Here is a 24469-nt window from a genome sequence, read left to right on the forward strand (position 1 = left end):
TTAGGTATAGCCGTGTAATAAGATAATACATAGCAACTTTCAACTGATCACTACCCCTAGTATATTTAAAAAAACGCGGTTTACTACCGCTGCCACCTTCTAAAGCTTAGCTCAAGGCAATAAGCAATATTATTTCTCTGACATAAAGATGCGAAAGCTTCAGTACCATTACAAATGGTACTGAAGCTTTCGCATCTCTATGTCCGCACAGAAAACGCTATTGCTTTCGGGCTGAAGTGTTCCATGACTTACCAAATCTTTACTAGCAATAAAATCTATTAAGCTCAATGTATCTAAATTATAGGCGATTTATGGCTCATGAGGTTTTAACCATGCCACAGATAGAATCATATATCGATTCAAGTCTCGGATAAGACAACGTTTCACTCTGTCGAAGACCTTTAGCTTCATATGAAGCATAAAAACTGAAACCTCAATCAGTGCTTCCATCGCACGGGTATCGTATATGTATATGTCAACGTCATTACTCTCGTGTATTGTTATGAATCGTGCCAGTTACTTGTCGTACATAATTGCACGACACATATATATCTATGTGATTTATGGCTTCACAAACGCGGCCAATAAATTAAAGTTGTGGTATCATTTTTCTTATAGAAATTCACTTGATTTAGGACTGGTCTTTATGGCAGCCACATGATACGACTCACTCATATCTCTGCTATTCGCCCTGTGTCTACTTAGGACAGTCGATTCCCCGCAAGGGGGCTAATGCAAGATTAGTTGTACCGCTCCATCAAGAGATAAGTAAGCGCACAGAACGTTTATGTCTGGTACCGCCATAGATGTAGCATCAGCAAATATCGCGGTAATTAGCATCGGCAGCTAAAGATCATCATTTTTCTGCTCAGTATGACTTGATTCATTGCCTCTTGTATGCTCGTATAAGCTAAATCTCCAGTACATAACCGACTGTCGCGATTTGAAAGTTGTACTCCATATTTAATACAGCCCCAGCACATCCTCGTGCAGAGATTAGGTGGACGCAGAAATTCACGGTTCGGGTCGCACCCTCCTCCACAAGATGGTAGTTCCGGGTGGCGGTATGCTACAAATGCGGCGATGACAGCTTTCAAATTTTGAGCCGTAATTTTCTCTTTCTTGCCTCACGTGACACGTGGCAAGGATTTTAATCACACACGGTATGCCAGGTTTGGCGGTGTGAACATCGGCGACTTATGTTGCTTCGACACTTCCCATGTTTATAATTCTTTCCTATATAGAGACTCCGCACATAAATTCGCATTCTGCGCGCAAACTATTCAATCGGCTCCCACTGACACAACGCGCTGTTCATCAGAAGTTTGGCCGACCTCGTGGCTATCCTCGTGGCTATCTCAACCTTTTTTTGTCGGAATTTCAGCTGATTCCGCCGAAGGGCTTAGCGGATAAAGCAAGAAGGAAGCCGGTTCTCCTTCTACTAACTTCTGGTTAAGACCTCTCTCGTTCTGTCTCACCGCGCATTTTCACTGCTAACAAGCGCATTCAGGCGAGAGATTATCCCTTACAGCCTTTTGACCGCCAAGTGCACTATCTTCCTGGGCTACCAATAGACATGAGCTTATAAAGCGTGTATGGCTGTCCAGGGGACTGATTTTTATTCAGGATGTGTTCTACTTGTATGAAGAATATAGACTATATATATTCGGTCGTTGAGCACGAACACACTTGACGAACACGTGCTTTCAAGTGCAAAGGGTGTTCATGTATCTCACTTAGTGAAAGCTTAGAGGTTAGGCTTGTACTCTCCTCCCAGGAGTGGAGCCGAGAGACCGTCAAGTAATCAAGACTTACTTCGCGATTTTAAGTCAAGAGTGCCATAAAATAGCATCTAAACAACTACTATATATGTTAATATTTACAATACTCTGTTGTGGCAGCCCACACGTCCGAAGGACCTCTTTTTCGGTGTTCTATCTCATTCAACCGCACCAGACTGTTGCGCTTTGCTCAAAGATTAAGGACCAATAGTGTGACTTGAGCATACACTATGATCCGGCTGTACTCCGTCAGATGATGTAACAAATAAAGAAAGAGTCACGAGCTGCTACTCATCACTTACACTTGTGTGCTTGAACAATTCAATCGTTAAATTGAAATCAAATCTTACAAATGATTAAAGAGCTCAAAACTTTGAGCATCAAGCACGTGACGTTACATTTGATCATGAAGACATCCCTTACAAATCTCTAGCTACCAAGATGTGCCGTGCCATACGAATGTGCGTTTTGTCATACACACACATCTGCTCACATTTGACAGATTGAATCACCACATACAATGTATTTATAAAACTATAGAAAAAAGAGCCTCTCTTGCAAAAACACGGAGGTATTCTTCATTTAAAAGCACTTACTCTTCAAAGGATTCCATACATTCATCATGTGATGACGACAAAGTATGTTGAGAATATGCTTTTACCCTCTGATGTGAGTGGAATGAAGTCATCACTAGTTTGTTGTGTCCGAGAAGCACATTTTGTTTCAATTCACTGTACAAATCTCATAAAAAGATTGGAGCATTAAAGCCGTCCGTTTCCAATCCAGAATGAAATACTGACGACTTTTCATACGTGGATATGTCAGTCAAATGTTTGTTGAAATCAAAAGATCCGCGACCCTTTAGACAAGATCTTTCCGTACTTGAAGCCGTTCACAGCAAAGCCAAACTAATTTGATTCTCCCTTGACTCATTGACCATTCTCGATTTTGCCTTGGAAACGTCACTTTCATCGCGATCAAGAAGATAATCGTCATGAAAATTCTTGGATTTCTTGCTCTAGGATTTCCTCTCGAGGTTTTCGCGGGTTTTACATCGTTCGGTCTTAAGGATTCTCTGCTAGCCGAAAGCAGCGAACGTACTGTTTCGTTTGCTTCGCTTCCGTTCGATCTCCCCAACAATGCTCTTCTTTCCAACGACATTCTTACTCAATCTTTCAAGAATTATAACTTAAATGAAAATGGACGTATTGGATGTACTACCACGAGTACGTCCAAGGAAGACGAAGAAGTGAGTGTAGTACTTGCTTTTTCAAAATGCTTGAACGAGTCGGCACTGAAAGTTGTGGAGCAATGGGTGAATCAAGTCAAGTCGACGTTTGTTCGTAGTGCCTCTGCGACTGATTTAAAAATCAAGTTTCAATCGACAATGGTACCTGGAGCTTGTGAAGAACGCAGCGAAAAAACGAAGCATGGTCTTGAGGATCCAGATATGGCGAATCAAAGTGGTGCGACTGTCTTTCTTGCTGACAAGGTGGAAGCCCACGACTTGAAGCGATTAGAAGCATTTCCTGATCTTGGCGCTGTCATTGATTTGGCTCAAGAAAATACTACCCTTGATATCAATCCAATCGCAGTGATTTCCTTTGTGAGTGGTGAAAAGTCGTACCACGAAGTTCAGAAATTTGAGGCCTCGGCTCATGTATCAAAGACGTTCAACTTTCGTATTTGTAAAAGTGGAACAAATTGTGAGGGAGAGTTTGAAAACTGTATCGACTTGCCAGAAGTGGTGGATTTATTCATGTACAATCCATTTACCGTGACGAGATCGTTGGAATGTGCGAACTTAGACAACGGCGTTCCGGTCACATACTTGGATGCGAATGGTGCTCGACAATGCTTTTGCAATTGTCCTGCTGGGTATGAGATGACAGAGAGTGAGTATGGTCTTCCAACATGTACAAAAGTTACTGAAGAAACTTGTCCATGTGTTTGGGCCAATGTCAATGGATTTAAACATCAAGTGACGACGGATGAACCAGTGTGTTTGTTTCAAGACGTGGCTTCCAACTGGGGACTACCGGTGCCATTCCCGACCGATGGATACGTTTCCGACAAACGTGATACTTTGACTGAAGGATCAAAAGATCCACGAATTACTCTTTACGTTGATCGTCAACAAGATGCTGAATATAAACGAAGTGATATTCGTGGAGCTGTTGGTACGGGAACGTCGTACCCATTAACATTTCAAGAAGTTCTCGGTCTCTATCCAAGTGCTTCGAGCTTCTCTCCTGTTATCGAACACGGACAGGACAAAACGATACTTCACGAGATTCTGACATGGAGAGAGTACCAAACAAACCGTGATACTCATATAAACGACTTGACATTCACGTCATATGGCAAGTATCATTTGAAAGTGAGTGCTTACGATTACTTTTCGAGTGCGACTTGTGATGGCTGTCTTGTGATTGTCGACAACAATCGACCGAAAGCCACGACATCGTGCCCTCTTAGCTTTTGTGACAATATTGCTGATCCTCAATGTAAAGATACGGCTGTATTGACAATTGAGAATCTAGACAAAGCTAATGCACTCGTAACTCAGTACCTTGATTTCGCAATCAAAGCCAAGAACGATGCCTGTAGTATGGCGAATCGCTGTGATCAAACCTCCGTGAGTCAACGCAACTTTTTTGAGAAAGAGTACACGAATCACGACTCGAGTTTCGCTTCTCAATGTTTTGACAAGGATAAAGTTCTGAATGATTTACTGACTTCAGAAAAGATTAAAACCAATCCGCTGGTTCAAGCTGATAATAATTGTGATAACACGATTGCACCTGTTCCTCCAAGTCAGTGTACGAAATGCTGCAAGATGGCGACATCGTTAAAAGAGTGGTGGACAGACTATCGTTGTGGCTCTGATTATGATGTACGATCCTGTGACGGCGATAGCGATCAAAAATGTCATTTTGATCAATGCCTTGTTGTAAATGGTGATACTATGGCGACAGTCACTGCTTCGATTACAGAAGACGCTAAGACAGCATCCGAAAAGGTTTTGGCTCAAGTAGAGGAGCAATCCTACCAAACTGTGACTCAAATTCATCGAGCACTTGATTGTACGTCATTTGGTGGTACTGATGGAGAGTGTGACTTTCGAGCGAAATTATCGGAACTTATCGACACAACTGAGACGCTTAAGTTCACATCGACTTCTAGTTCAAGTGATTACATCTTCTGGCGCTATAAACTCGTGTCTGAGGGAGAATCGTGGCAGCTTTGGAAGACTGGGAAACAAACGGACTATGGACAAGTATCGTACGAGAACGATGATGTGTTGACATTTTCAAATCCAGAGACAAAAGTCATTCTGGAAGCCTGGACACAATGTGGTCTAGTCCGACGTTTCTTTTTCTACGTTCATCTTCATGTGAATAGCCCCATGAGTGTGTGTGAAAAGTTTAATGACATGTGGTACCAAACGTCTGTTTCAAGACTGCCAATTGGCACAAGCATGTGTGCTTACCCAGGTAGTGACTTTGCTGAAGTCACGTTTGATTTCCATCCAAATGTTGGACTTCAGTACTCACGTGAAGAATTGCGAATGAACGTGTCAAATGTCGAGTGTACAGGAGCTTTAGAAGGTCGTTTACCAATTGAGATTCTTAAAGTTACTCAAGATTCACCTGAAATTGTCACGCGCTTTGCTGTCGAAATGCTGAATAAACCGACAACCGAAGCTGCAACAGACTTTCATGTTGAATGTGCTTTTACATACACAAAGTATAGTGGAGCAATAGCACTTGAAACATGCAAACGGGACTTTTCCATTTCAGATTGCAAAGGACCTGCATTTGATACACCGAATGCTGTTTGTGAATTTGAAGGATGTGCTGGCAAAGAGTTAGCGGGTTTATATGAAGCATGTGGTGGTACGATTGTCAAGGCTGATGAAAAGTGCACAATTGTTGAGACTGAAGATAAAAGCTGTTGCCAAGGATGTGAGACGACTCAAGTCACGTGTACGTCATTACTAGGTCTTCCAAATGCTAATACAGATATCAAACGATGTGAACCCAACACTGAAGGCGTCTACTCAAGCCCGAGCTACAGCTACGGAGCCGTGCTATTGACAGAGACTGCCCAAAACCATCCAGCTGCAACGGCTTTACTTTCTGCCACGGCACTCATTGCAGTCATCGCTCTTGTCGTTGTCCGTCATCGTGTCGTGACGTCGAAACCGGCTCCGATTGAGGAGGATGCCTATTATCCATTGCTTCACTAGCTTTCTACTTGGCAATTTTCTCGTCTCAGATGCTGTCATCTTTTGCTCTATCAGTTATGTCAAAGCAGATGAATCAGAATATCTTAGACTAAGAGCAGAAACCTTTTCATTCACAATCTTATGCTTGATTAGAATTGCAAGATGCTTAGATCACACTTGATTCATGTCGATCTGAATAACAATTTGACAACCAATTGAAAGATTCAAGCAACAAAGTTCACGATGCAGTCAGCACTCTCGTCTCCTGTTTTTGCATACATTGTTTTTCTGGCACTCGATTGTATTGTCTCCATTTTCTTCTTTCGGCAGTAAGAGAGAGGCAAATGACATTTTAAGAAGAGAGTGACTTTAAGTTTATCTTTGTAACTAGAGGTGTATTGTCAACTAAATTCGATGTAGTTGTAGCATATAGAAGTCGTAGGTTAGATTTACTTTTGTTAGTCGCCAAGGATAACGTAAAATGAATCGGACTATTACAATCATCTTAACGTCCTTAAATCCCACAATGTTAAAATGATACAATGGATCAAATTGGAAAAGGAAAAGAAATAAAGTCACTTTGGAAACAATTATGTTTCTTGAAGGCATAGTATTCATACAAGCGCTGTCATTACTACGTATGTAAAGCAGCATCGCTGTACTATCTTTCAGCTATAGCAATACCTCTTTGTTGTACTGTAAGTGTAGAAAGCATTTTATTAAGACTTTCCAGACGCTGTTGCTAAAACCCGTCAATATCTAACTGTGAAATCTTCTCAATATAGTAATACTATATAATAGTAGTTCTGCTATGAAATTATTTTAGTTATCAACTCATAAAAAGTCTCTATTTTCTAGAAGATCTAAATCATTTCTAGTTGTGAAGATTAAGTAATAAAGACTTATTCAAACTTGCTTCATTATTGAGTTATACTTCCGCACAACATAGTGTCTGTTTACTCAAGAAGTGGATGATACGCATCATCTATTCCCTGGTTTTTCGAGCCGCGACGCTTCACCACTACAAGTGCCACGACGGCAACCATCGCACTTGCTCCAAGAAGCGCCATGGTCGTCGTAGTTCCGCTAGTAAAGCGTTTTGGGCTTACAGCGGCGAGGCTATACGGATACACTGATGGGACTTCGCACCGCTTGATTTCCGTAGGACCGAATACAACGCAATTCAGATTTGGATCACAATTCGTGCAACACGTTTCTTCTGAGCTGGATTTGACAAAAGTCTTGTCGGCCTTAGATGTGACGATCGTTCCACCACATGCTTCATAAGCACCAGGCTTGCCATTGTCCGCACAGTCGTACGCGCAAACATCCTCTTCTTCCACGTCAGGATCAATCTGAGGCTTGTCGCAATCGGTGATAGTGAAGCTGTGGAAGCAAGTGATCGTATTCTCAGGGTGAAGAATGTAGTCATTGCCATTATTGCCATCATTGCCGTTATTGCCGTTGTTGCCATTGTTGCCGTTATTGCCATTGTTGCCATTATTGCCATTATTGCCGTTGTTGCCATTGTTGCCATTGTTGCCATTATTAACGATGACGCCATTATTGTACGACAAGCGAGTGAATGTACATTCAATGCGGAACACGGTCTTCGGGGCAGTATGAGGATTGTGAACGAGTTCAACTGCGAAATTTCTATTGATCTTGTTCTCGTTTGTTTCTCCAATTAATGTTGCAGGATTTACTGAATTCTCTGGCTCAGTACTATCGCGTACTCGGATGTCACACTTAACATCCTTGTACGTTCCTTTCAAGCGCTCGTACTCTTCCCCAACAGCAGCTGGAATAATAACATCGTAATCGTAGTCGAGATTAAAGAGACTGAAGTCACTATCGGGGACATTACAGTAAGTGTCTTCACCGTACACTTTAGCTACTTGTGGGGTCCACATGTTGGCAAATTGATCGCATGTCAATGTACGATGCAAATAAATCTTGACAATCAACTCGAACGATAAAATCTGTCCACACGCTGTCCATGCCTCAATACTTACGCTAGTACTCGATGCTTTAAACGTAAGTTCCGCATCATTCTTGGGATCCCACGTTGCCCAATCGTGGCTACCAGATTTCACTCGCCAGAACACATAATCACTTGCTTTCTCCGAATTTAATGGAAGATCCGTGACAAATTTGGGTCCACTTCCCGTTTTGGGTCCAATATCAACAACATCCGAGAGCTTGACTTTATAATGACACTTTGTGTTCGTACCAGTTTCATCGTACGAAGTGCATGGAATACTATAGTGGATCGTATTGGCAGTGTCCGTAGAGCCAGGTTTTTCCAATTCCGTTAAAACCTTTGTGGACTCAACAACAATTGAATTCTTGAGCTTGATTGTAGCTTCTGCAATATCATTACCCGTAGCCTTGATACATGTCTCCATCTTACATGTGCTACCTGGAAGGCCCACACATGTCGAGACTGGTTGAGTGCTGGTTGACGGACAGGTATACTCTGTATACTTTTCTTTCAAAGCAATGGACTTGGTACAACACCACGAACACTTGTCATTCAGACTTGTTTCGAGCTCGACATTCGGTCGTTTGATGTTTTCCGTAATACTAAATGGATTTCGTTTTAACTTGTCGACATTACACTTGACCCCATCTGGATTAAAGCACGTTCCTGAAAAAGGAGTTGGACTTGGATCGTAGAAAATCTTTTGTGTTGATGACGTGTCATGACAAGTAGCATCACTTTCGACATTATTCAATTGATTACTACTCGCAACGTAATTTTCATACTCAGTCTCATACTTGCTCACTTTCGAAATCGAAGCTGAATTGAATTTCAGTTGATCGGTTAAAGTGGATGGACATGTGCCTTCTTTGAAACGGGGACGATACGTATCTCGAACAGCAATGCACCCTTCACACTCTGCGTCGCGATCATAATCGTATGCATAAATATTTACGTCATACAGACCAACAGCTGGAAATCGAATATTATCCTGCGCTTTGGATGGATTCGTCATGTAGCCTGACCATGCGAGCATTCCCGTCGTAGTTGATTGAGGTTGACCCAAACCACTCTTTGGACCTAACGACGTAATCTCAATAAATGGATAGTCCGTTGCAGTGAGACCCGTATCGTACTTGTTCACACGCTTGTCACCCACGTAATTATCCGTTGGAACAGGTACACCCACGTTACAAGTAGATCCGAGTTTCAAGTCGTTCTTGAGCGAGTTCATCTCACACATCAAGTTTGAGTTCCAGTAACACTTGGCGTACGGATCAACAGGATACGCGTTCGAAGAGAGAAACGAAACAGGGGCTAGTTGAGATGCATTCTCTTGTTCCGTTGCTTTCAGATCACGCAGAATCGGACGACGGATCACCGCGTCGACAACCGTGTCGGAAGTAGCGACAATCGCAAGAATAGTTGCGATTCGCATAATTACGACAAGACAGGTGGGTATGAATGAATAAATTCAATTTCAAGGCTTGAGGCTTGCAAGGAAGATTGCAAAGTGAAATGTCCACTTTGCTTGGGCTTCGAAATGAAGCGCATTGAGAGTCAATGATGTTCTAAAGTTCGTTAAATACGATAGCGAAGCGTCGGATGCGTCGCTTTGATAAAGATCGCGGCGGCGGTTTTGGATATCGACGGTTTTTTCCAGATCTTGGAACGGAATCGTATTACATGATGTCCTTAAAATCAGGATACATTGTATCACTCATAATTTAATATAGGACCAAAATATTAATTCTGTTAACCTAGATATATTTTGTAAGAAACAATAGTATTATAATATAATTGATGAAAATCATGCTAACATCCTTACCATGGAAGCCAGCACTATTTGAAGCCTTTGTTCCTGTAGGCGAAACATGGTACAAAATGATTCGTAATGTCTTTCCATTGAGGAATTCCGATGACAAGATCTCCTGCTTCTAATCCGTCGATAATATTGTAGCAGCGCGTATGTCCGTCGATCCGAAAGTTGGTTCGAAAAATGTTTGAATAATCTTCGACTCCACCTAGACAGTCCGCTTGATACCGGCACATGACCATTTCCGTCTGTTCACGTGCTGCTTTTTCGTCGTAGCCAACTATTCGAGCTGCTTCGTAAAGCGCAATATTCCAACGCTTCATCTTTTCGTCATCATTTGTTCCTTGTTCAATGATTGGGCGTGGATGTTTCGAGAACACTTTGTTTCGACTTGCTAATAGTGTCGTGATAGTTCCATTCACTGCCGACAATGCAGTAGCATTAATGCAGTTTTGATACATGTTTGCTAATCCCCCACTGATTGCGTAAGTATAGCTATATTCTCCCAAATCTTTGGCATCAACATCATGTACTTGTACGGCAAGTCTTTGAAAAACGGGTAGAGAATATTGTTTGGATCTTGCCATACGTTAACAAGTGTCGTGCCATCACTTCCATTTACACGCATTGTCACGTTTTCATCATTTGTGTAATACCCAGACGTCCTTTTGGCACATGCTTTAAGCCATCGAGAATCGCTGCTTTTGTCGTTTGACGAGAGTACAACATTTGAACCACCAACTTGACACTTTAAATAGATGACTTGTAGCAAGTCGATGAGACCATGGTGAAGATAAAAGATCGGGTCAGCTGGAGATTGATAAAACGCCATGACACCATTGAGAGCGCTATGAAGTGTGTCTACGAAACAGTTTGATCCAATTAGTACGATATTGTATGCTTTTCAAACATAGGAAATGTATCTTTGAAAACTTACTGTGGATACCACCTTCAACGGCTTGTGTAAACTTCGCTGAATCACTATACGTAAAAACTTGTTGAACGACTGATCCCAGTGATGCCTCTCCTGGGTAGCGTGCATTGTTAAGGAATGTCTTGCTTCCTCGAGTGATACACTTGGCACAAACGGAGTTATTGCCACAGAAATGTGAGAGAATCCCTTGATTGACACAAGTCGAAGAAGAGGCAGCAATCGATACATTGTAGATGATTAAACGCGTTGTGACACCCGTCATGGCACCCCCTGAATCGGTTAGGAATGGTGTGCAGCTTAAAAGCGAATTACATTGTCCAGAAGCTTGACGAGCGTACGCTGAGAGATGGTCCCAATACGGAAGTGTTAAACAATTATACTTGGAATCTAAACTTCGGAGCATGTTTTCGTAACCTAGCAATAGCATCCGATGCCAATAGATAAACATACAATTTTGATGTGCTTGCTTTTCCGACATGAAGTCGACATGAATTTGAACAAACTTTTGATGATATCCTAGATCCATTGCAACACTTACCGCTTCCAAGTATTGAGCCTTCTCTGTCATATTGTATGTATCCCAAGAACGTCGAACGCGAGATTCAGAGCATTTCGTATCTGTTTGTTGTCCTTCGACAATTAAACTTGCGAAACACAAGAAAGCAGCGATGACGATGACAAAGTTCATTTTTGGAGACCCCATCTTCGTACCCAATTCCTTTTCAAAAGATATTCTGAAAAGTAAACGATGGCACAGTTGAATTGAAGTTGTGGATCTTGTCACGACGAGTCGCATAGATTGTGTGGAAGATATCCTTTTCAATATTAGAAAAGAGGTGATACATGTGACTACGTTACACAGTGATCTATGTAAAAAGAAGGCATCGATTTCATTCTCTTAGAAACAATACATTACACTTTTGCTATTACAATGAGGGATATACAGATTCCAACTAAACAATTGTTGCCGGTAGATGATGACAATAGAGGTCGAAAAATATTTATCCCACAGCACAGATTCTTCGGGACTGTGACAGCTATATATTTTATTCTGTGAGATCTACTGGTCGCAATTATGTGTTATAAGACTCGTAAATGTCACCTTATTCTTACGCTTCCGGGCTCCGGTACTCCGTGCTCGATGCTGGAAATCTTGATGACACGGCGACTGAAAAGTGAAAATCGCACCTTGGAACCTCAAATTGGGAGTGCGCTAGAGAACCCAAAATCACAGGCTTCGAATTATTCCCAACAAAGCTGAGCTGAAACACGTGGAGACCCAAGAGGGCTGCTGCATCCTTTCGCGAGGACGCGGCACTAGCTGCCGCGTTAAGTCGGTATACGTTAAAAAGGGTAAATTGTGTGCGCGGAAAATGCACGTACGTGTCCTTGCCATCAGAGAGCCGGATGACTTGGTGTCTAGGCGGCTTGAGGGGATTACACGCTCTAAAGTATGTATGAGTGGAACGCTGCTTGAGCAGCGAAAGGCGAAAGCCGGGACACCCAAGCGGCGACTAAATTATGGATTTGATGGTGCAGCGGCGGTGAGGTTCGTGCGCGCAATTAACCAGCTCTTCTCTTATAGGTTCCGCTCTCTGTCACCAAGTGTCTGCTCAACACTTGAATAAATTGTAGGCGACTTCACTTTCGGTGTAAATACGTGACAGTCGGGAGCGAAAGGGTTGCAGAGCAGCTTGACCGGAAGGGTGTCGGTCACTTGTGCAGGAGGGAAGTCAGCAAAGTATCTGAGTGACAAGCGATTATCTCGGTATATTGTAAGATAGCATTACTCTTTTGTAGACTCGAAGCATGTATTATGATCTCATGCTACACGTTGATAAGGTTTGATCAACATGTGCATGTTAAGAGAATATATATAATATCAGTTAAAGGTAGCTTGTGGTCTCAGTCAGTATGAACACGATATTTTGAGAAACGTTAAGTGGCGCGCGATCTGGCAACTGAGGGGCGGCTGCTGAATTTATCATCTGTGCGTTGGTCAATGCGAACTCTAACACTGCTGTGGGAGGTACATGGCAAAGATGTTCCCATTTCTCGTCAATACGATGACTATGTCTGTACATGTCTGAATTGGATCATAATATACATGATCTGTTCACGTGTCTGTACCAAAACACAACAAGACTTGCTAAACAATCTTCAGTCGCTAAATAATTCTGACAGGATAGCGTATTGACGAAAGCAGAATTCAATCGCCTAGAGGCGCTCGCCTTTCACATCAAGGATGCTTCATCAATGCGCGAACGGTATCGTTAGCCGCAAATTCAACTTGGCAGTTGTCCGTCGTTTGGCTGCGGATATCAACAGCCTAATCATTACCAATTACCAGCTTTTTACGAGAACGTACTGACAAATCGCACGTCCCGAGCTTGTTAATTGGCAGCGAGGATGATGCAGCACGTTATCTCTAAGCCTGCGTTGCTCCCCGTAGTTACCGCATTAGTTGCTGGGGTGGTATACGAATGCTGATTTGATTGTAAAACACTCATCCTTAGCAAATTATTTAACGATAAAATTTCGACTCAGCGTCTCACATAGGTCCGCTAATACGAGCAGACTCGGAAAACGATTAAAAGTTCAACGTGCTGGCTCAGATTTCTGGGGAGGCCTCGCATTTCCGTATATACGTGATTATTCCTTGTCCAGAGAACTTAGATTTTTTCGGCAAAAGTGCATTTAATTCCTCCAAATACAACTCGACATCACAGGTAGCAACTAATAACAGCGCGCTAAAATTCTATTGTGTCGTAGCTCATTGTCAGGTCGATGCGACAAATCGTTGGCAGCACGTTTGGAATCTAGGATTGTGACGGCATGATCTAAAATATCACCCCGCGATGCTTGACTTTCTGCTGCATACAGCAATTCAGAATAAGTGAACGCTACAAATTGCCTTGATGCTGTCAGAAGTATTCCGGTGGAATGGCTTTCACACCAGTTTAAGCCTTTCAAAATCATCCAAGACATGAGCTTCGCAAGCTCCGTGTACCTGGCCATGTTACTATGCATAAATCAGCCGCGTTTAGGCTCCTTTAAAATCATAGAACATAATTTCTCGAGGTCCGCACGATTTCTCTGCTGCTAACATATCAATCAAAGACTTTCATGCCCGTGGCACCTAAGATACAATTGTCAAAGTTGGTATTAAGCTTGTGCACTCTCATTACCCTAATCATAAATCGACATTCTTAGATGTGTCTTAGTGTTCAACAATACTATTGTTCTAAAGGTCGGGATATATCGCTCTGATCAGCTAGTATATAGCATAGTCTTTAGTATCCATTCGCGTTCTGACTTCAAGGTGAAAGAGGCGAGTGTGGGAATCGCAATGCTCATTCCATGACGTTTTGCATCTTTTGCGAATATTGGTCATCTCGCATCAACTCGCAAGGCCCAATTACATTGTAATTTGTGGTTTACTTCCCTCTTCTGCTGAAGATGAAACGACAGCTTTTTTAGACAATCCCATTTCTGTGCTCCATAGGTGATGGATTCACCGGATGTTTCGATGTTTGGAAGCCCGGTCGCGTCTCGCGCTGCCTGTAATAAAACTTTTTCACAACGGAGGAGAAAGTAAGCGGTTGAAAGTAGATATCGACTTCAGAGCCGCCACTAACCGCACTATCATTAACTGTAAACCTGGCAAAATACTCCTCAAATATGAGCTTAGTGAGATTCAGTACCTCTGATATGCTGTTACCGGAATGACACCTTCTCTCAAGTGACGACTCGTTATGCTGTCAGAGATTTGATGACATTTCTTGCTCAATTCTGTACGGCGGAGCAAATTTATCGACTCCTGGTCGACTGTGACTTGGGAAGGTTACTTCATCAAGATGTTTAAGGCTCTTCGGGTGTACTTCATTACAAGGTATGCCTTTCATGCACCCCATATGAAGGCTCGTTTTCTTTCCGGTACGGCATACCACATCCACTAGCTAGTTGAGTGCTACCCTCTCCCATCATTATGCAGAAGTTCCATTGGGATATTAGTACCCGTGCTTCTAAAGTAGATATACACTTATGATACACTCCGGCTGGCTGAGGTCAACGTATTAAATTTTAGCATTGTTCGACTACGTCAATACTAGCAGCAGCATTATTGCTGCTTTAGAAGACATGACATTACCTGACAAGGTATACGTGCCTGCAGGGGAATGTGTTCAAAGTGCGGCCTGGTTTACTTTCTCTAAAATCTAAGCCAGCGTCCGTAATTTCTTCGGCGCGAATCAAGCTTTTTTCTCAGGTCACCCATGAACACTGTCAATACGATGTATTCAGGTAGGGGCATCTCGCCTGTATAACCATCCAATAAGCGCACCATCACAAAATGGATCTTAAGTAGGTTTTGGACCACAATTCTAGCCAAGCCCTCAACTCCGATACACTCAATTGCACGCAGTCGATATCAAGGTACCAATTCGTGTCATACCTACTCATCTAGCACATATTGACTTCGCTTACGAAAGCCAACTCGCAAAGCAGAGCTTCCGGATGAATAAACCTTTTCCTTGCCTTCCATGAGAAGTACCTTACTGGTTCGATACACCAGGTTGTTTTTGATCTTCAGAACATATTCCTGTGCCATTCGACCAAATCAACTCGTTGCATCTTATCAGCGTATGGCTCTCTGCGCTTTTAACCCGATTTACTTTCAATCACTGACGTGCCCGCAATGCATACTTTGTGATTAAGTATAAATAAGTTGATGATTTGTCTTATTTCTAAACATTTTCAAACTCAGGATATTCTCTCCCACCAAATCAGTGGTGAATATCATACCCATTAATAAAGACACAGATGTAGCCTCTCTCAATCTCAATTACGTACACTTAACTATCAATATCTTACCGTTGCCTAATCTGTCAGCTTTTGGTTCTCACCACTTCAACAAATATAAAAATTGTGTCGAGAGCCAGCCATGCAGGATCTACCATGCGGTAAAAATGACGATACCGGTACATAAATGCTCATTTTTGTCCTCCATTTATACACCAGCATATCACACGTCGCATACTAGATGGCGGACCTTAAAGATGTCCCGCATTCCACTTGTTGATTCGCTTCCAAGTTCATTTCCATTATCTACCTCCCCACCATCATGGACAGCACTGGAGCTACAATGCGCACACCGCGCACACGACGTCGTGATCTTGGTAGTCTCTTGGCACCAGAGTCATCGGCTATAACTCGCAGTTACGATGGCAACTCTTTCTTGTCGACGCGTGGTCTTCCGCCTCTTGCCGGTGGTAATATGAAAACGCCGCGCCATTCGTACCACCAGCGACGCGCTGACATTGCGGCCGCTGAAGTGGACGATCTTGTCATGAATATGGAAGAAAGTGCTTCGCTCTTGTACACGACGGATGATCTTACGCTTACTTCTACGCAACGAAAGATCAAAATTGGACTCTATGGCATCCTTAATACTGTCATTCTTGTACCTCTTATGATCAGTTTCGCACAAATTATCTTTCGCGATCCCGAATTTCAACCTTATATGAACGATCTTGTCAAACTTGTGCTTGTATCGGCTGCTGTACATCAGATTTGCTTCACGTGCGTTAGCTCACTCCCCTTTGCGATGGGTCAAGTGCAAGATGCTGGTCTGATATTTCTTTCAGCTATGTGTTCGTCAATCATTAAGTCACTGCACGTGAGTAAAGGAGATGAGTTTTCGATGGAAGAAGTGTTGGCTACTACATTATTCACAATGGCCGTGTCAACAGCTGTCTTAGGAGCTGCATTGATTATTACTGGCAAATTACGCTTAGCGAGTTTTGTACAGTACTTACCTATGCCTGTTGTAGGTGGCTACCTTGCTTTCATTGGATTCTACGCACTTCAAGCGGGTGTGTCCATGATGACTACGCAGAGTATTAAGGAACCGGCCGATTGGATTAAATTGGCTGATCCAAATGCATTGATGCTCTCTGTGCCCGGTGTCGTCGCGGGATCAGCCATCTTTTGGATTAATTCGCGCTGGAATCACATGGGGGTCATGCCTTGCTGCTTAGCAGTCATGCTCTTCACCTTCTATGGTTTGCTGTTAATCACAGGTCGGTCGCTAGAGGATGCACGCGCTGCTGGATGGGTTGCTGAGCCACCTCCTTCTCCGCGAACCATCACGCAGATTTACGGCTTTTACAACTTCTCAAAAATCAATTTTTCCCACATGACTGACCAGATTCCAACGTGGATTGCGATGTACTTTGTTGTGGCATTCTCGTCATCGCTTGATGTAGCTGCAGTTGAAACAGCATTGGGTAAACCACTTGACCACAATCATGAACTGCAAACTGTGGGTGTCAGTAACTTGTTTTCGGGTCTTGGAGGTGGCTTTACTGGCTCTTACCTCTTCTCGCAGACCATATTTACTCTACGCGGCAAACTTGACAGTCGCTACGTTGGTCTAATCGTTTTTGTTCTTGAAATTATCATTGTAGTGAGCCCTTTTTCTATTATCGCGTATGTGCCCAAAGTCTTTTTTGGTGCTTTGCAAATGCTCGTGTGTCTTGACCTCATGACCGAGTGGCTTTGGCATGCACGCAACAAGCTTCTTCCTCGCGAATATGGAATTGTTTGGCTTACGTTTTTATCGATGGTTTTTATTAATCTCGAGCTTGGTATTGTGGTTGGCATAGTAATTGCTGGATTTAATTTCATCTACTCGTATGTTGCAACGTCCAGGGTACATCGTGTCATGAAACGTTCGCGCGTTGAGCGTGATCTTCGTGAGCGTGTTATGCTTCAAAATATGCGCATGGCTATTGTCACATTAGAATTGGAGGGATTCATTTTCTTTGGCTCGAGTGTCAAAGTGATGGATGAAGTGCGTCGTCATGTACTTGTGACCACAACAAAGAAACAAGACGTCAATACCTTAAGTGGTGCATCGCCCATGGTTCCGCGTCATGCACCGTCTCCATACGTGGCTCGATCTTTAAATGACACGTTTAACGATGATCTGACGACATTAGATTCAGTATTTGATGATCATGAGATACATGGTTACTCGTCTACGCCAAAGGCTGGTAACGACGAATCCTCGAATCTTCACGCTGCTCGTACACGATACTTTATTTTAGACTTTGACAAGGTGAGCGGCGTAGACGCCACAGCAGTACGAAGTTGTTTCAACGCGACTAAGGAATTGCTTGCTCAGCATGGTATCATTCTCATTTTTGCCAGTGTTCCGACGGATGCCGAGCGACTGCTGCGCGTCCATGATGTAATTGAACAAGAAGATGGATCTGGTGGTGGATCTCTTGTATTTGATACACTCGACAAAGCACTCGAGTGGTGTGAAGACGAGTTACTGGTTTCGAATGGCGTGTTCCCGCTCAGTGAGTCTGCGCCAGCGATTACCAGTAATGAGGAAGGTCATCACTGGCAATTGCTTGACGATCTCTTGCCACGTCCGGACAAATTGCACCAAAAGACTGATCTCGTTAACTCTCAGCGTAACGAAGACGCTGGATCGGTGCTTACACGAAAACGTGGTGAAACGTACGTCACGTACATGCTGAAGAAAGAGGGTGATACGCTGTACCGTGCAGGTGATCTTGTAAATGGCGTCTATTTTATCGGCTACGGTAAAGTCGATGTCTTTTTGCCATCCAAAATCCATGAGGGCTTAGGTCCCGGCTTTCGAGGTCGCAAACGCATTACAAGAGTGTGCCAAGGTGGTTTAGTTGGCGCATCCGAGTTGATTCTTCACAAGCGGCACCAATTTTCTGCGCAGGCTCAAGCACCCACATCGGTTTTTTTCTTAAGCAAGTCGCATTACGCACGTATGCAAAAGGCTCATCCTGCCTTAGCTGCGCGCTTTCAGCAAGCTATGCTACAATCCATGGCAATTGGTGTACTTGAGTCGAACATGACAGACGATTAAGTATAAACCTTTGTAAATGTGATCGATCAGGCGTTATACCACCACTTTCGAATTGAGGCGCGGTAATGTCCTACTCTTGCCTTTTAAGATATGGACCTGTACAATTAGCTGTGCTGTTGCTATGCTAAGAGTTTCACTAAAACTTCTCTTGTCTATTCTGAAGCATCGATTGTTTAGCGCATCACGGAAGTGCAGTAAGTAGCGCTACTGAAAAAGATACTATAATATTGTGTACTAGATGGAAGCGTTTGTCCATGCTTTTTAGTTTTTTGTATACTTTAATAGCGTAAAGTTATGGTCTCAGTATATAGCTCTGTAGGAGTCAATAATACTGTCAGTCGTTAATACATTTGCCGGCAGGATGAAGATAAATCTATTCTTCTGATTAAGACGATCATGAAATCGGTACCAATCTCCAAGATAGAAGATCGCGCGTAAAAACGAGCATTGATACGTCGTTAATTATATTAAAAACATTCCACATTAAAGCAGACATCACTAGCCTCTGTATCGTCTGAATCGGTTTGCAACGTGCACTCAGAAATAATATCAACTGGTCTTCTCTTCCTTCTCTTTCTCTTCTCTTCGAGATTACTTTACTGCAAAACTCGGCTAAATATCCAAAACTTAGATAGCCAGAATTTTGCTGACCCTACGTTTTGTCGAAATCAGTAAAATTTACCATATCATGGATAGGTGCGTCTAGCATTTAGACCTCTGGCGTGCAATTTACCTTTCGGGTGACAAAATGCAAATCATACCATCTGATTTGTAAGGAATTGTGCACAATTAATGATTGTGTAATCTCAAATATCCAAAACCATGAAGATGGTCTTGAAGAAACGCTTTATGGAAAAAGTGGGCTGCTTGTCGGGCGGCAAGAAATATAGAGCGGTTTATTTTGAGTTATGCTAAGACGTATATACTTAGTATTTGTTAGAATAGAATACATCCCAAACGTATCTCAGGAGTGAAAGAACAAAACTAGCTAATAATTAAGTAGCTGTAAAAGCTCTCCTAGGCAGAGTACAGGACCCCCACCTGTATGAGTTTGACAACGAATACTTTTTGACTCGACTCTTTTTCTATGTTAAGTGTACAGCAACCCCGTTGCACTTGTGATCGAGTCTTACAAAGTCTGCAGTCTCTGTTCAAACATGAATGATCATGTAGCTGTTCTCGGGGAAATTAGACGCGCATGTAAGGTATGTCTGATGTTGGCCTCGACGGAATCAGAAAACTAGCGGTCAAAGGGCCAGATGAGACACTCGCTCGTCCAAAGGCGTTAATTATATACTAATAAGACACCTTCAGAAGAGCCCACGTCAAACTCTGATCGGGTGCCGGTGAACGAACAGATAGCAGTTGTCGCGAGGCCGCAGGTGTTGAGCACTACGTAAAGGTGGACGGCGAGCTCATCGTCGGGAAGCGTCAAGTCCCATTGGATGCAGGGTGGAAAGAAGCGAGTTCTTTTGTATACCGTTGTTGTGGCTAATGGGATCAGACTCAATATGAGAGGCTCTCTCCGAAAGAGGTAGGACTCATAGGACATTTTTGTTGAATGTTGATATCATCAGTGAATTTTTTGTGAAGCCGTAGAACGTCGTGATAGACTCAAGAGCGTCGTGTCACGTATTGTCAAAAACAGTAGAACGTATGCAAAGGTGAAGAAGCCATGCACAAGTCTGGTATCAGCGTGCGTTGAAAGTTTTTGAGGTTATGCTTTTCTTAAGTGAAGTCTGAGGACGTTTTGACAGCGTTTGGATTGGACCGAGATCCAAAATACGATTTTTTTGGGCATGACATGGCTGCCAGGAGCAATGGGTCGACTAATATTTGGAATCATTAGGCGCCCCACACTTTTTTCCTGGTGGGATATTGACCAGCCAACACAACACTTATATCAGTAAGCAAAAGCTCTCTTGCTGCCGCACATGCTGCGATGGCTTCCCTGCAAGAATTGGTTTTGTCCGACATTTACGGTAATGGTATTTCAAGGTACCGCAAACGAAGTTTTGAAGGCAGAAGTGGGAGTGAGCTGAGATTTCAGAATGGAGTCTGATTGTAAATCGTGGTCTCAAAGTATATGTCTCGTGAGACGGAGGATAAATATTAAATCATGGTTTCTGAAATATCCCCCGATGGAGCAGAAAGGAATAGCTGTCTCCTCTGGCGGGGTCGTTAAAGAGTGGTATCGACTGGCTGTCACAACCTCCCGTGCCAGATCCATCGGAGTTGATGGGCTCAGTTAGTTGCGAGTTGAAGGGCCAGTCCCCCAAAATGAGAAGGATGATCAACCTTATCACAATGTGGCGGTACGGCTAAGTTAACACTTGCGTGTGATTGGCCTGTAGTGCGGATCAATCAAGCTAAACCTAGATAGTCCCAGCGGTGGTAAAGTCTCGCATATTTCCTTCAGCAGAACCGTTTGTATCGCTAACAGAATTATATCATCGGGTATTGTGCAAGAAATTTCAAGACGTTGAAGTCAACGAATTGCACGGAGAAGAATGTAATCTTGTTCTTTCGTCATGGATCCATCAGTTATTGAGGACATTTACAGAGAACCAAGTGCGAGGAGTAGGACAACTTTCCGCATGGATCCATCAGATACTTCAATCTCCGTTGCTACAGAAACATTTTAATGAGGGGAAAGGATTCACCACAAGTGTCCTATCTCGACTATAGCAGTGCGTTACGAAATTGACTTGGTGCCAGGAACCGAAATTGCGTCATGCGGCAATGTCGTTTATCTATATAATACGAAAAGGGGTAGGTGAATAGAAGTTAATATCTAAACACGACGCCAATTTTCTGTGTCAGCGAGGCTACCTTAAGTGGCGATTTGAGCGTACTTCAAATAATCTCAATAAAGTAACGAAATTGGAGCAAATGCCGATTCTCCGTAAAAACGGCATGGTCAGCTGTAGCTTGTTTAGTGCCTCAACCGAGTGGATAGTTAATATCAACTGCTGATGCGGGGCCCTTGGAGTGTTACAGGGACTGTCTAATGCACCGGTGACGGTTCATCGTCAGATGGCACGTTAATCGTCTGCTGACACTGATTTGTAAGCCACGTTGTGAATTGTAAGCACCAGGTTTTACGATGTATTCGCTCATACTGCAGAGCGTGGACAATCGAATGTCGTGAAACACATTATACCCTTGCGAGCGGTGCTCGAGTGTAGGCGCTCGAAGAAGCTATGTGTCAAAAGAGACAGCTTACAGCGGGGATGCCGTCGCTCTTTGCTTAGAGGAAGCTAAGCTAAGGTCAACGACCTTACGTTCTCTACATGAACGATACAGCGGATCGCAATCCGCTGCCTCAAAAAGTACAGAGGACCCTAACCAAGGTAAAAAGACCTTCCGTTCAAAATTGAAACTAATAATTGAAACTATATTTGAACGTTTTAATTGCGGCAAAGCCGCCAATATCTTAAACCTAATAAATATAGTAAAACGTAATCACTATTCATTACTACTGGCAATCCTGCCACGTCGTGGCCTGTTGCCACATCATCTTGTGCGACCCGCCATTTCATAGAAGAATACGTGTAACCCCTGTTACACGACTGTTTTTTCAACGCCCGATAACTCATAATTTTAGTTTGCTTTATTGATAAACAAGGCTTGCAAGAAGATCTCACAGGGCTTAATGGCATTGTATATTGGCTGGTGAAAAATGGATTTGGCCAGATCAGCTACTCCACAAGTATAGTGCAAAATATGGCCACACGGCACAGCTTTTCACAAAGCTTTTTAAACGACTATCAAATGGTTTCGAGGTGCGGTGGAAGCGGCAGCCTCTAGGGTATTAAGACGAAGCAACACACGTGCCCCAATCCTGGCTTTCTCAAATCCAAATCGACTATTGTGATGCTCCAGCCGCTGCTATGGGTTGTCTCTCGCTCCTATAGACTTTGATAATGGACTAAAAATAATTTTGGATGAGTTCTTCTAGCCTTTAAGCGGCAGAATGAAACTACGCTGGTCTTCACTAGACTCTTCTTGCAATTAAGTGAGTTTTTGTCATGTTCGGATTGCACTGGTCGGCTATCAGCCGTTTGCGGAACACAGATCATGCATCGTTGCACACAGCGACGTCGACATCTCTCACAGGAAATAGTGAAGATGATGTGACTTCATAAATGATAGGGCGGCTAGCGAAGCGTCACAGAGTAAATATCTTTATTATATTCAGATGTTCAGATTTTTGTAGTTAGTTTATCGGAAGAAATCCTAAATATTTGAGCTATTGGCGGAAAATAAGAGTGAGTGATAAACACTTACGAAAGTTGCAAAACGGATTGCTGTCGCAATGTCTGTCGCGGAATCGAGAACCTCAGGTTTTCGGACATATATATTGCTTCAGCTAATCGTGTTTACGCCTATACTCTATGTCTTTTGGTCTATTCCAGTACATCGCTGATCACAATGCGTTCGGAATGAGGACGTCAGATATGGCAGTCTGACACACTAGTGACTTTTAGTTGTTTGAGGCACAGCCCCCCCCAAAAAAAAACTCATTAAAAAGAAGGTCAAATAATGTTGACGGTAGCGGTAGTGCTTAATGTGTTGACAGGTGTATTTTCACGTTGGCCTGACTACAAATTACCACATACGTATTGATAATGTGGGACATCCATGTCAGTCACAAAATGTATTGCATAGCTGAAAATTTTTGGAGCCGAGAAATCTTCAAAGTCAAATTTGCCTTTGTTCAAGCGCTCAAAAAGTTAAAAGTGCTATCCTTTTCCTAAGGCTTGCTGTATATTAGCTCAGACAAATTTGATACAATAGTTAGGACGGTATCTCGTGAGTACGATACTCTTGGGAAAAAGAGGTTATACCGGGAGAGCCGAGACAAACGACGTAAGCAGGGCTACAAAATGGTGGTCGTTTATGTACGGTATCTCGTGAATACAGTACCCTAAAAAAAGTTAATATCGTGAGAGCCAAGACAAACGACGTAAGAAGGGCTATAAAATGGTGATCTTATATGTACATATAGGTAAGCACGTAAGTGCACACTAGTTAAAATAATATACGGGTAAAACCTTCGCTGCCGCATGCATCAATGTCATTATTCAGTCTGCCAATTCTGGCAAGTTGTCATAATTTATGGTCTTTCAAAGCGACTCTTGTGATTATCCCGCCATTGCATTTTTCTGGTCGACATGATCCTGGCCATTCATTACTCTGCTGTCGACGACAATATCGCCGGTGATGATACAGCAAAAAATGTTACTAAACAAAACATGCTGACAACATGTTTTGCCATTGGCTCGGATCAAGATTCTCGATTTACGGGTAAAAAATGGCGATTACTGCTCATATAGCTGATTGTCAACTGATCTTTGTTGAGACAGAAATTACTATTGGGGAGTTGAGGGTATCCTCCGAATTACTTACGCGTATAAGCCGCGATTCTGGAGCAACATGCTCTTGCTTGTTGAGTTTGCATTAAAGAGTGTAGTACACACCTATACAAACTCTACGGAGCTTTTGATAAATATTTGTCGAGCACTTTGTGATCGCTTGACACCTTACAGCTGTTCAAGTCTTGTTGGGAGAGGAGTTGTCCATGCTAATCAATTTGCTGACATCAGATCAGACCGACTGAGTTTCAGAACAATATTGAGAATCTCATTCGAAACGAATTAGTAGTCAGAGACCCAAATTGCGGCTTTATGGCTGAATCCTAATATTTGCAAAAGCAGAATGCAAACACCAGATGCAGATAAGTACGCTTTGTTTTCGCTGGCTAGAACAGTTTTAGTTCATGCGATTATTCTTTCGACACATGCA

General features: G+C 42.8%; 5 protein-coding genes across 5 annotated transcripts; 3 read left to right on the plus strand and 2 right to left on the minus strand.

Moving 5' to 3' along the window:
* Positions 1 to 2775: 2775 nt before the first annotated feature.
* Positions 2776 to 6033, plus strand: PHALS_10623 (uncharacterized protein; the record flags this gene model as incomplete). Its single annotated transcript, XM_024726080.1, has 1 exon — positions 2776 to 6033. The coding sequence occupies one exon, from the start codon at positions 2776 to 2778 to the stop codon at positions 6031 to 6033; it is 3258 nt and encodes a 1085-aa protein (XP_024576793.1).
* Positions 6034 to 6968: 935 nt separating this feature from the next.
* On the minus strand, positions 6969 to 9434 carry PHALS_10624 (Collagen triple helix repeat; the record flags this gene model as incomplete). Its single annotated transcript, XM_024726082.1, has 1 exon — positions 6969 to 9434. One exon carries the CDS (start codon positions 9432 to 9434, stop codon positions 6969 to 6971), a length of 2466 nt encoding a protein of 821 aa, XP_024576794.1.
* Positions 9435 to 9751: 317 nt separating this feature from the next.
* On the minus strand, positions 9752 to 12142 carry PHALS_10625 (hypothetical protein L915_21064; the record flags this gene model as incomplete). Its single annotated transcript, XM_024726083.1, has 8 exons — positions 9752 to 9756; positions 9825 to 9857; positions 10021 to 10307; positions 10370 to 10673; positions 10750 to 11133; positions 11197 to 11480; positions 11935 to 12067; positions 12130 to 12142. 8 exons carry the CDS (start codon positions 12140 to 12142, stop codon positions 9752 to 9754), a joined length of 1443 nt encoding a protein of 480 aa, XP_024576795.1.
* Positions 12143 to 12203: 61 nt separating this feature from the next.
* PHALS_10626 (uncharacterized protein) lies at positions 12204 to 12499 on the plus strand (the record flags this gene model as incomplete). Its single annotated transcript, XM_024726084.1, has 2 exons — positions 12204 to 12295; positions 12382 to 12499. The coding sequence occupies 2 exons, from the start codon at positions 12204 to 12206 to the stop codon at positions 12497 to 12499; spliced, it is 210 nt and encodes a 69-aa protein (XP_024576796.1).
* A 3369-nt stretch (positions 12500 to 15868) lies between these two features.
* PHALS_10627 (sulfate permease family) lies at positions 15869 to 18661 on the plus strand (the record flags this gene model as incomplete). The annotated part of the gene is made up of 1 exon (XM_024726085.1): positions 15869 to 18661. One exon carries the CDS (start codon positions 15869 to 15871, stop codon positions 18659 to 18661), a length of 2793 nt encoding a protein of 930 aa, XP_024576797.1.
* Positions 18662 to 24469: the final 5808 nt, after the last annotated feature.

Source organism: Plasmopara halstedii, assembly GCF_900000015.1.
Source record: "Plasmopara halstedii genome assembly, contig: Scaffold_484, whole genome shotgun sequence".
Taxonomy (NCBI): domain Eukaryota; phylum Oomycota; class Peronosporomycetes; order Peronosporales; family Peronosporaceae; genus Plasmopara; species Plasmopara halstedii.